Here is a 13,257-nt window from a genome sequence, read left to right on the forward strand (position 1 = left end):
CCGTGAGAACGAGCTGCCAGTTACCAGGCTCTTTTTTAGAATGGAGGAATTCTTCATCCTCCCACCGGCTCCTCGTCTGAGGCCAATTCCAGCCTCCGGCTCGAATCGGGACTAGGGACCCACGTCCCGAGTCCCAGTTCCCCGGACGGCAACGCCAGCCACACGGCACCCGCTGCTCGGCCCGCACCCCCTTCGCTTTCCCCTGTCGTGCGACGAGCAACAAGCAGCGTGACTCACTCGTTTCTCTCCAGGTTTACGATCAGCTCCTTGCTTTCCAGCCGCATTCGAAAGCTCAGCACTTCTGGATGATGCTGAAAAGTAAACAAGAAGAGTCAGTGGAAAAACATTTCACTTTGACTTGCCAATATTTCAATCTGCTCCACAGGCAGGCGCGGTGGAGGGAGAGAACAGTCACTTTCTTGCGAGGGCCATTTCGAAACCCAAGCGGAGGAGACCAGGCGACCAAGACAAGTCTGGACAACGTGTCCCTCCCCCCACCCCCCAGAGGCACGGCCGTGGCCTGCGTTCCTGGCCTTGGCACTCCTGTTCACTGGCCGCACACCCTCGGGGTGTACGCCCTTCTGGGCCCTGGCCTCCTTGCCACAATCAGCACCTTCCTCAGTTTCCCCGTCTCTACGAAGGCCAGACATGTGAGGGCCTCCCGGAAGCTTCCTGTTCCCTCACCAGCTCCGTCTAATCCATCGAAAGGTCCTGTTGCTTGGCCCCCCAAAACACAACTCCCGTTGTCCCAGGGATCCCCATCCCCACCCCACTCCAGCCAGACCTCAGTCACCTCTCACCGGGGCCACGCAAACCCCTTGGAACGTGGGTCCGTCCCACCCACCTGGGCTGTGTCCCCCCCCCCCCCGGCCCCCCGCTGTCTCCAAAGGCGGCAGAGGGGTGTCTTCACAAGCACAGCCCCGCCCACCCAGCCCTGCGGACTCGGCGCCCGCACCCCCCACCCCCCGAGTATTCCGCCAAGGCCCTCCGCTTCCTCCCGCCCGTGCACCCTCCGCGATCCTGCAGCGGGACACCCGGCGCTACCTGTCCCTCATCCAAGCCAACAGACCTCACGTGGGGGTTCTACGTATCCAGGGGGCACTTCTCACTCACAGAGTCAACACTGTGCAATGTTTATTTTTAAACACGGGCGCTGTGTTTTCATTCTGATGGCGCGCGAAGGCCGGGTTGGGGAGGGAGGCTGGAGGGATGCCCGGTGGCCCAGGCGGATGGGGGAAGGGCAGGGGACAGCGGGTGGGTGAGCTCTCAGAGGACACAGGCAGCCTAAGGGAGGGCCCCAGGGTCCCCGGGGCTTTGGAAGAGCGCAGCTGGGGACAGTGTGACACCAGGAGCTCAGAGCGCCCTGCCTCGATGTCAGCCCTGCCTCAGCGCCACTGCGGGAGGGGTCTCAGCCTGCGTCACACAGTGCCACCCCCCACCCATGTCCGTGCTGCCAGCCTCGGCCCGACGGGCTCCGTGGGCCCTCGCTTTGCCAGTTTACACGAAGTCCCCTAACATTCCCCGTTTGACAGTCACTCTTGAACTCCGGAGTTCCAGAGGCTTGTCTGGCAACACAGCGTTTCGGCTACACTGGGTCGACTGGCCACATGTTGCCGTGTTGTAAGAGAAAATAAAGGGGAAAAAGGAGAGAAAACAGGTTGTAAATTCCAGGATCCAACATCAACATAATTAGTTAAAATGAAACAGAATTTAAACAAAAACCACCGCAAAGGTCACTTGAGTTCTGAGAAAATGCTCAAACCCGAATTAACTAGTGCCACTAATTAACCAATTAACTAATGGGGTACAATCGATCGTCGAGGGCGAAGTGCTCACTCGCTTTATTTTTAGGGCGGCTTTTGGCATATCTTTTGGTAGTTTCCCACGTTTGATGCGGTAGCACAGTAGGGCTACTTACACTGGGATTAATTAGAATACAGTGGAATTGTTTCATCCGTCGCCCCGGGCACATTTCAAGGCTCAGCAGCAGCAGCGCGTGGCCATGCCGCGGCCAGAGAGCGGGGCCGCCTTCCCGGAGAGGCCACAGAGACTTCCGTCCGCGCCGGACACCACCGAGTCAGCAGTCAGGGCCTCACGCCGGCCTCCTCCGCCGCCCCGAGTGACACACTGTTTCCGGTATCGGTGCCTTCAGGGGACACACTTAGGTGCCAACCCAGTGGGTTGCGTGTGTGTGCGCTCTTTCAGAAGGTACTTCTCAATTTTAATACATGGATGATTTTTTAAAAGCAATTATTTAAGCTGGAAAGTGAAACTGGCGAATTCCCACGTACACGTGAGGTTTGTGTATGTTTTCTTGGTCCGAACAGATCTCGTTTTCTATGGATTTATTCTAGCACATGACTACGCAGCCGTGACCTGGTGAAAACCATGCTTCTTAGTCGACATGTGTTGACATCTGTTGCTTATAAGAATCGCATGCATTGCTGAGTGGTTGCTGAACATTCAAAATCAATGTTACTATGCCGACCCTGTGCAACATTAAACGTACTGCTTCTTTCGATTTCAATATAGCGGGCAGAAGTGTTTCTAGGACATGTATATTCGGTTTTCGGTCCGTCACAGGGACTTCTGCCTAAATTGGTCTCCTATTTTGACACTTGGATTTCATTGCAAACACACAGAACGTTCTCTCCAGGGCTTGCGAGTTGTACTCACTGATTATATCTTAGAGAAACAAGATGTTAATTGTGGTTACAACGAAGTATTAGAACAAAAGCACCTGTCACGATTCTGTCAAGAGATGCCTCGTGCATCGATGCGTATTTGTAATCTCCCGCCGCTGCGTAAATAACTTAATTGCAAATTGTGTGTGTCTAAGGTATTGACACGCATCACTATTTAAAAGAGAAATCCTGGCCATTGTGTTTGTGAATGAAAATGTGTACAGTAACCATCTATTTATTCTCCCAAAGACGTGAGCGGTTTACCCAGGGACGTTTGGACTAATTCTACATGAAGTCCCTACAGGGGCTGGTCTAACATTCTAAAGTCAACATCTTCAAACAAATACATCCCCCCCGCGGAGGCGAAAAGACGGCTCTCTGCATATTTTAGCTGAGATCTGATCGGTAGGGAAGAAATCAACGGAGAAGGAGAACAGAGTGCTCGTTCAGCTCAAAGGCAATCTATTGCATTAGATTTCTTAGTTTAAAAGCATGCGTTCCTTCCATTTTCTTTTGATTTTTATACGTTGGAGGTAATGAACCACCGCTGGTTAAACACAGCAATCCTTTTCTTAAAAATGATGCATTGATTACCCTCCGGGAACTGTGCCTTTCATCGAATGCCTAAAGAACTTCACTTGCTGAGTAAACCAATTGAATGCTAATCAATACACTGGAAGTGTTTGGGCAGTCATAATTCTGTTTTTCTAACTGGGAAAAATACATTCAAAGAGCATATAAAATATGTAAGCACAATTTAAAAAAAAAACAACGATAAAATAATCATCCATAAAACCACCCAGCTGAGAATCACAGTGTGTAACCAGAACCTTAGAAGGCCCTGTCTTAGCTGGCTTGGCCAGCCAGGGCACAACGCCACAGACAGGAAGCTTAACCATAGCCATTTGTTTTCTCCCAGTTCTGGAAGCGAGAGGTCCAAAATCAAGGTCTGTTTCCTTGTGCGGTCTCTCTCCCCCGTCTGCAAGCCCCTCCCCCAAGTGAGTCCACGCAGGCTCCCCAGGGCGTTTGCCCAGACAGGTCTGCAAGGTCCAGCTCTGGCCCGGGCGCCGCTGCCCGACGCTCGGACCCTCAGTGACCCCGGGCGCTCTCTGAGGTCTCCCACGGGCCCCTGGGCCAGCGCATCCTACGTCACTGGAGGTAGAAGCAGATGGTTCAAAAACGACTGCTCGGCTCATTGTGTTTCCTTCTCAGGGTTATCCACGTTGGCCCGCCTTCTTTAATTTGTGCCACCGGGAGCTCCCCCCGAGCTTGAACTTAAATTATTGCACCCTTCATGGGGAAGCATGTCTCCAGTCAATAAATGCAGCTTTCTGCCCTGGCTGGTGTGGCTCAGGGGATTGAGTGCTGGCCTGTGAACCGAAAGGTCGCAGGTTCGATTCCCGGTCAGGGCACATGCCTGGGTTGCAGGCCAGGTCCCCACGTGGGGAAATGTGAGAGGCAACCGATCCATGTATCTCTCGCACATTGATGCCTCTCTCTTTCTCTCTTCCTTCCCCTTTCTTACATACATATATACATACATATATACATACATATAACAGGTGATGCGGGGACGCTTACAACCTGTTCCCCTCTGGTGAATGAAATGGTACACAGCATCCTCTTCTCGGTGTTCCTGTGTCCTTCAAGAAGAGCCAGTTCTCAATGGCTTAGGAAGATCTGAACCTGGCCATGGGGTTGAACCAAGGTGGCAGTGAGTCAGCCACAGTAGGTAATTAAACTCCGGGGTCAACAGCCAGGTTCACTGCCACCACAGCTTCGAGGTTACAACGGTCGATTCTAGGCCAGAGTCATCCATCTCGGCCCTCAATGCTGGGGGCTTTCGGGGATCTAGTTTTTCGAGCAGAACACCACGAAAAGACTGCATTCAAGGGACTCTGAAACAGCTCGATCCCTGCCTGGCACTAAATAAACGCCGGAGACCGTGGCGCCGGCATTCACGGGGCTCGAGGGAGTCGTTTATTGCAATGGATATTTAGGGGCAATGCCGATGACCAGTTTAGCATCAGTGGGCTCGCTTCCCAGCCGGGAGGCGGCGCACACTTCGGGGCTGGGAGAGGACAGAGGGATGTAACCGCGGAGTAACTAGCTCAGTGAGGAAGGAGGCTCCGTGGCGTCGTAATGGAGGGTCCCCCGCCAGCGGCCTTTAAGTCATCACACACAGGCCAATGACGTTTAGTCACGAGTTATTGATCGTTTCTTCCGATGGAAAGCGGCACTGGCACACACCTCGTGAGACTGCACAGAAGGGCGCATGCGCACCTTGGGTGAAGGCCGCCTCTGAATCACACGCATTGTAGCTCTCACGGTTGACACGGTGGCCTGGAGCTGGTCTGTGTTGCTGACACAACGTGCCGAGGGGTTGTTGCTGAAATCGGCCTCTCCGGGCACAGGGCTGACACCGGACCCCGCCAGGGGGTGGCACCGCGGGCCCAGACGTCCGCAGTCCTCTGTCCCCTCTGCCCTCCGAGTCCCTCTCAGCAGGAAGGAGGGACAGACCCATCCGTGCACCCGCTGCCTGCGGACGGCTTCGGGACACCAGGACGCCTGGGGCGGGGGCCGTGACCGAGGCAGGACTTTCCTCCCAGCCACGCACCTGATCGACCCATCAATCAGACCACCGGCCGCTCTGGCGTCATGCACCAGCATCTGCACAGCCTGTCGTGCGCATCAGGGTCACGCACCCCTGGGAACTAGGGCTCTCGACGGGGAATGTGGCCCAACTCCCTCCAGGGGCCCCGGAGAGGGTTGCCGAGTGCCGACTGGCGTCTGGGGACATCCTGAGTTGGGAGTTTGCAGATAATGTAACAGGTCCTCCTCCCCTGACGGCAGAGGAGCGGTCGTGTCAATGAGGAAGAGCCGCTTCGTTTCTGCTAGGAGATGTGCCCTTTTTCCGTGTGGGAGGCTGTGCATGGGGAAGGGCTAAGGCAAGAAACCTGTCCACCTGGTTTGTCCACCTGGACTGGCTGGGAGCTCGGGCTGGGGACGAACTGCCGGCCAGTCGCTAACTCTGCCGGGCCTCAGTTTCCCTACCCGGAGAACGGGAATGACAACGCTCGTCCCGGCTACCAGCGTGGATGGCAGAGGGGTGGGCCCCAGAGGGGCTCTCAGATGCGCCCCGGGAATGTGTGACCCCGTCAGCTTCCTTGGGAAGAGGGACGGCGTGTGTGCGATTAAGGGTAAAGCTGGGAAGATTAGCCTGGGTGTTCGGATGGGCCCGAAGTCCTTGTGAGGGTCCTTGGCTGGCTCTGAAGATGGACTAATAAGGAACGTGCTGACCTCTCGAAGCTGGGAGTGGCCCTCAGCTTACAGCCAGCTGGAACACGGAGGCCTTGGCCTTTGAACCTCAGAGAGCCGAATTCTGCCAACATCTCGAATGAGCAGGAAACAGGTCCAGCCCTTAATGCCTCCGAACAAGGAACCCTTAGGCTGTCAGCAGATGCGAGTAGGACCAGGGACCCCCGCTGAGCGCCGGACCTCGGAGCTTCATGATGGAGCGATCACAGACGGGCGCCCTGTGACGCCCTCATGTTGTGGAAACCAGTCACAGCAGCGGTGGGAAGCTGGCAGAGTCAGGCGGTGGGGGGGGCCCGTGAGGTTCCGACGGTGAACCTTCGTCGGCGTGAAAACCGTCGTGCATGATGCGGTAAAAGTGCGTGTTTATTACAGGAACCCGATCGCCAGTGAAACCGCTGGTCACAGCACAACAGCATCAAAACACCGTTTCACTTAGTATTTATTGCTATGCACCCACGTCGTGACCTCCCTATATGCCTTTTGTAGTTAGATCTAATGGACACAGTCACTTTGGTGGTTTTTGTCTTTAAGGATGTTGCACGTTCCCTGACTGAGAGCCTGCAGATGAGCCGGCCGCGAGGCCAGTTCTTGGGGAGTGGCCGAGAGCGACACAGCTCTTCATGTGTTTCACAGGGAACTGAGGACCATATGCCCCACGACTGGCACTGACGTCACAGCAGGGGCTGGGGGTCCTGAAAGAGCCCTGAAGATCCGGCACCAACTGTGCGAAATATTCTGAAAGGAAGACTGTCTAAGATCTGTCTCCTGATAAAGTCAGGGACATTGTAACCCCAAAAGTGGCCCAGAACACTGCTCTCCAGAAGGACACAGCCCCCAAACAGCGTGCACGGTGTTTATGAACGGGGGAGCTTGGTTTCCCATTCAAAGCTCATTTATCTAATGAACTGGATGTCTGGAAATCACGATTTTTTCTATCATGTTTTCCACATACCATGTTTTCAGGCAGCGGCCGAAGCTGCGAGTTTGTTTGCACACGAGCTGTCTTAATAATCTCTTTCCGATGAACTTCGGCACAATATCACACGCCCTTCAAAACTAACCCTCCTACGACCACGGTGGCCCCGCCGCCTCATCGTGTCCTAACGAACCCGCTAACGAGCCCGAGCGCGGGCGGACAAGCTTTTCTGTTGCAAACCGGGTCACAGCCAGTCGCCAGCTTCTCCTAAAACGCACTCTAATTGCTCCGGGAAAAGTCCTGCTGAAAGTCTCTCAGAGATCCTTGAGAATCCACACTTGAACTTCAGACAAAAACTGGAGTATGACCATGGCCAGCTTTCCCCGTGGCTTGCCTGTCGGCTGAAACTGAACCACAGTGGCCAGGCTGCCCAGCGTGGCTGGGTCCGGCGTGTCTGCCCCCGGAGGTGAGGAGCCAGGGCCACCTCTCCGCTTGTGCCCGGCCAGCCTCGCTCGTCTCACCTGTAACACCAGCCAGGCCCGGGCGGCATGTGCACCCGCAATCTCCGGTGTAAAGGCAGACAGGACGGGGACACAGCACGGTGATGACTGACGTGCGAGGAAGGAATGGATGAGCAGCCCCTTTCCTCCTCCGGCTTCCTGTCTGCTTCCTGCACGGCTTCCTCCCCACCCCCAAGGGCCCTGACCGCCGAAGCCCTCCCGGACGGCTCCCACGCAACCGCCCTCTCATCTCCGCCTTCGGCCTGAAATGCGGTTACCTCTGCTCCTGGCCGTGCACTCCTGACGCTACGCGCCCCCGGGAGCCTTAGCCCACCTTGAGAATGCGTCGTGTGGCCTGGGCACTGCTCCCTTGTGCGTCCCAAGTGCAAAAGTCGATGCTTGTGGGTTCGATTAACTTGATCCAGAAAACACTGTAAGATGTTGCTCACCCTCCCTCCATCTGATATTACATGCTTAGCAAAGACGCTGTGCTAAGCGCAGGCTGTCCACCCTGCTGACCAATCTTGACCTTCGTCACGGAGTTCAAAGTCACGCCCGTATCTGTCTATGCTGAGCAAATGAGCGTCCTAGCTGCTCTGTTCGTGGTGCCGTGTTGACAGAGTGAGGTCTTTGCATCCACCCTTAACACGGCTTTCGGACCAGGCTGGGAAATCTGGCCCTTGCTGAGACCGAGGCTGGCATCGTCACGGGGTGTGTTCTCAGCCTCTCGGGTCACTCCATCTTGAACCGAACCGTACGCGTGTCCGCAAGATGGCATCTAAGAGGCCACTGTGGAAACTACAGGATTTCTGCCGGACGGTACTAGCAGCCGGCAGCCTTCAAGTGGAGGCAGCAGATGAAGGTCACGGTCACTGCCTTCGTTGCCTCCACTGGGGCTGCTCATGGCTTTGCCTTTGGGAGCATGGCCAGGAGGGCTGAGGGCTCCCTCCCTGTCCTGCTGGGAAGAGGAAAGGGTTTGTCCTAAGAACGACCTTACAACAGCGATGCACAACTGGACAAGAAATGAGTGTAACAGGACTTGAAAACGATGTGGGCTGGACAAAAGGCAAAACAGGGGGAGCAGAGACAAGGCGGCTGGCGGAGGCAGCTCGTGGGCATGAATAATTCATAAATGACCAGCACGATTTTCAACCAGTGCAAACCAAAATCCCATTATTTTCTAGAGACAGAAGGTCATGCAGGGATACCTGAAGTCCTGCTGAAAATCTCTTATTTGCAACAGTTTCGAAGAGACTTTTCAGAAAACTTTCAGATGAGTTATGAGCTAGAAGAGGTGTCATATACACAGAATAGTTTCTATGTGCATGCATCTTTTCCTAAGTACAGAACCCGATCCCACCGAAAGGCACGCTAACATAAGGAAGTACACAAACGGTGGCATCGTTACCAAGTTTACATGAAAGGTTTCCCCGCTGGCTCTTTATAAATGGGAAGCCCAGGTTTAGCGGCAGATAAAAGACACGGCCAATGCAGCCCATCAGGGGGCTTTACCCTAAAGTAGAGCTCATTTTTCACCACAGCCTCCTCCCCCTCTCCCCGAATAAATTAGAATCACATAGACCTGGGTCAAGTCAGAGCTGCATGACTTCCTACCTGTGTGACCTGGTGATTGTTAGCCTCCCCAAGCCCCCGTGTCCTCATCTGCGAATCATGAGCAGACCAGCGGGGAGGGTCAAAGGGCCTGGTCTATGTCCACGGCTGGACGGGCCGAGGGGGGCAGGGGGCAGGGGGCGGGCCGTGGGTGTGACGGACAGGAAGGGCTGCGCTGCACTGCCCGTTGCACCCACCAAACCTCTGTGCCTTCGTCCAAGCGTATGTGTTGCCCTCCAACCCAGCAAAACAGTCCCGCTATTATAGCCTCATTTCCAATTCGTTGTAAACCGTGACATTTTATCACAAAACTGTATGCGCGCACACACACACACATACACACACACACACAGTTTCTATTCTATTGGAATTGTTGGGGAAAAAAGTATTCCTCATGAGACCCTCATCCAAGCTGTCCATCATAGTTACCTGAATAAGAAGGGGAAGGCTCATAAATCCCCCACAACATAATTCGAGGGGACTCCCTCCCGCACCACAAAGACGGATGCGGTCCCCTCCCCCACTCCACCCACACGTTTTGTTAGCCTGTCCCAGAAGGGTGCTGTTGACAAAAGAAAAAAGACAAAACCGTGGGATGTGAAGAGGACAAAAGGCAAGCCGGTCTGTCTTCATTCGACAAAGAAAGCTAAACACGAACCACTGCGAGGAAGCGCTGAATGGCACGCGCTCCCCGGGGAAACCGGGCGTCCACACGCCCTGTCCGCTGCGAACGGGCCCGACTCCGGGCAGGCGGACCCCACGAAGGGCGGGGGCTGCAGCGCTGAGCCCTCCCTGACTGTGAGGACCCTCAGGAGGCTGTGCCAAGACATTTTTAAAAATAAAATGCTTTGTAGGTGCCTGCCTGCTCCTTATTCTTGCAGAAGCAATGGGAGAGGACCACATTCTCAAGGTCATGCAAAGTCATCCTCCCCCCCCCAAACACGTCCCTGGTGGGAGCTACACATCCCTGTCCCTTCAGCTCCTTTCCACATGGGGAGGGACAGACCGTCACCACTGTGGGACTCCGGTCTGGGGCCACACTGAGGTGGGCTGGGCTCCTGTGGTCACATCCTAAAAGCAGCCACAGTCGTGGTATTTCAGACAAGAGCCACCTGGTGTAGAGCTCAGTGAGCTCCTTACCCCCCGAGATCTGTACCCTTAAGTCCTGTCAATTCAGGACAGGAGTGTGCTAGCGTGTCACCTACTCTGACCCCTATCTCCTCCTCCTGCTATTATAGGTACCAGATTCCCCCATCCTGGACCTGCTTACCGATTTATATTGAACTGCAGTCTTTGTCATTTTACGTATTGATTTGTCTTACGAGTTTTCACCCATAATCCCAACTAGTTGGGAACTGTCAAATCCACGAGTCTTTTCATCAACCTGATAGCTATCCGGGGCCGTGCCAGGCTCACTAAAGTGTAACATTCTGGTGCTTGTGAGATGCCAAGGAATGGGAAGCTTCATGCACAGCTGGTGTAAGTGTAAATCCATACAGCCTTCCATGAAGCAATTTGGAAACAGTTATAGTACTCCTCAGAAATGTACATATCTTTGACTCAACAATTCTACTACCAAGAATTCATGCAAAGGAAATAATCAGAAAAGTATGCACACAGAAAAGCAGAAAAACATTTAGCACAGTTCATTCTGAAGAGTCAGAAAACACCTATCTGTCCGCCCAGAAGAATGATTTAAAAAATGACACAGGAGCCACATGATGTGGTATCACCCAGTCATCAAACTCTTGGTACAAGAATGGAGGGGTTCTGCCTTTGGCAATGACAATCTGAGAAATTTGGACTCTTCCTTCCACTGGGAAAAAAAAAACAAGAAAAGATGCGAAAATATACACAACTCCATTTGGAGGCAATGTGGAGTTTCCAAAGTCACCAAGAATCACAGGACCGTGATCCAGGTAGAGAAGGAGATCCGAGGCATGAACTTGGAATTGGAGGTTAACTTTCCTGCCCCGCAGCATCTGCAGGTTTTAGAGGAGACACGGGAAGGGCTGAACCTCCAGCAGGACGTTCGGCAGACTCACAGGGCTACGGGGACAAAAACTGCGCGGCAGAGTCTGCGGAGAGGTGGTACTGGTGACTCACCCCCACTCTGGACTTGCAGTAGGCTAGTTCTCACGGACACTGCCACCAGCTCAGTCCCTGATCCCGAGCGCCCCTAGCTCAGGCACCAGCCACAGAACATCAGTGTCTCAGACTACCTTTAAGGTGCTCACATACATTCAATATCTGACACGCAAAAAATAACCAGTCCTGCGCGGACGCCAAGAGCATGAGCCCTACACGCGGGAGGAACAACAGGCGACAGGCACCGGCCCGCAGTCTCCTGCAGGTTTCGGAGGACTGGTCTCCTCCAGCTCACGGAGCGAACAGAAGCAGACCTTCAAGTGACGATGCTTAATCTATTCAAGAAGTTAAAAAAAAGTAACAATTTTAGCAGAGAACCAGCATCACATGAACATTCAAGAATGGGAAACTACAGCTCAGTGAACGGGTTCCACAATAGAGTAAACACAGCTGAAGAGAGAAGTAATGAAGTGGAAAACAGATCTAAAGAAAATATGCAGGCCCTGGCTGGCGTAGCTCAGTGGATTGAGTGCAGGCTGCGAACCAAAGTGTCACAGGTTCGATTCCCAGTCAGGGCACATGCCTGGGTTTCAGGCCACGGCCCCCAGCAACCGCACATTGATGTTTCTCTCCCCCTCTCTCTCTCTCCCCCCGCTTCCCTCTCTAAAAAATAAATAAATAAAATCTTAAAAAAAGAAAGAAAATGTGCAGAACTAAAGCACAAAGGGAGAGGAGGATGGAGAGTCTGGTGAGGAGCTTAAAGGACACACGGGGCACGGTGAACGGTGTGCGTGTGCGCAAGCAGGGATGTACTAACGGAGACAAGGAGAAACACGGCAGAAGCGATGTATGAAGAGGAAATAACTAGAAAATGTCCCAGACTGGCAAAAGACATCAAGACCCACTATAATCCCAGGTACTAGAAATAAATACTCCTAGCCTTCACATAGTGCAACTGCTGAAATCAGAGACTGAGTGAAAAGACATACAATGTCTTAAAAGGAGCAACAACAGTGGACAGATGATGTCACAGAAAACAGTGTTATAGTACTCACAGAAAAGACTCTCCACCTGGAGTTCTGTATCCCACGAACTATCCCCCAAAGTTGAAGGTGCAGTGGAGATATTTTCAGAGACAAAAACGGAAAGAACTCACAAGTTACAGATGGCACTAAAGAAAGACAAGCACTTTGCTCAGATAAGAGAAAAATTGGTCCTTGGAGGCGCAGGAAGACAGGAAGCAGGAGTCGCCCGTGGGGACTTCTCATGGCCACCGAAGGCCTGAGACCACATCTCGCGTCTTCATCACCCTCTGACCAGAGACGGAGGTAGATGCAGCCCTACGGATGCTCGTGCAGGACTCTAGGCGAAGCCGGTGAGCTGTCCAGTCACATCCTTCTCAGCGGGCGGAGGGAGATTCCCGAGCACGGGGCTGGCAGTCCCACCTGGCACCTTGGTCCCAGGGACACAGCCCAGATCCCTCCTGGACAAACCCGTTTCTTCACTGCCACTCATTCCCATGACAAATCCGGGCCAGCCCTGGGTGCGGGGTGCCGGGTGACAGAAACGAGACCCCCATCTTGCAGGTGAAGAAGAAAAACTCAGGGAGGTCAAGCCACGTGCTCAAGGTCGCCTGGCTCACGCACGGCCGAACCACAGCTCGGATCTGGTTCCCTCCCACGGATGTTTTACGGAGCGGCTCGGGCCCCGTGAGCAGCAGCCCACACGGGAGCGCTCAGCTGGAGTCCCCCCAACATTATCCTCCCTCTCCAGGGTCACGTTGCCATTGCCACTTAGCCTTGTCTCCTGTCCCACCCCTCCATCACTGTCACTCTTCATCGTCTTCAAATTATTCCCTTCTACTCCTTTTCCTGCTCTCCATGCCCTTATAGGATAAGATGCTTTGAATTGATCTGTGAAATGCATGGCCTTCTCTTTCTTGAAATGTCAGCACTCCCAGGATCCCCCTGGAGCATGCCAACCGTCTGAGGCTCCAGATCACCCTCAGCCGCTGTCCTCTTGCCCTGGCCAAGAGCTGGGGTCAAGGTCATGGGTGAAACTCCCAGGTGGCCTAGGAAATAAGGAAGGAGGTTGCTGTTCCCTCCACCGGCCTGTCCCCATCGCACCTGATAGGGCCTTC

At 53.8% G+C, this 13,257-nt stretch overlaps 1 protein-coding gene across 1 annotated transcript in view; it reads right to left on the minus strand.

Annotated features, from left to right (window-relative positions):
* Positions 1 to 13,257, minus strand: part of ADAM12 (ADAM metallopeptidase domain 12) — a 230,999-nt gene that overhangs the window by 193,968 nt on the left and 23,774 nt on the right. The window contains exon 3 of the mRNA XM_036027533.1: positions 238 to 311. Within this exon, the coding sequence (XP_035883426.1) occupies positions 238 to 311 (74 nt within the window). The remainder of the gene's footprint in view (positions 1 to 237; positions 312 to 13,257) is intronic.

The sequence above is a fragment of the Phyllostomus discolor genome, chromosome 5, assembly GCF_004126475.2.
Source record: "Phyllostomus discolor isolate MPI-MPIP mPhyDis1 chromosome 5, mPhyDis1.pri.v3, whole genome shotgun sequence".
Taxonomy (NCBI): domain Eukaryota; kingdom Metazoa; phylum Chordata; class Mammalia; order Chiroptera; family Phyllostomidae; genus Phyllostomus; species Phyllostomus discolor.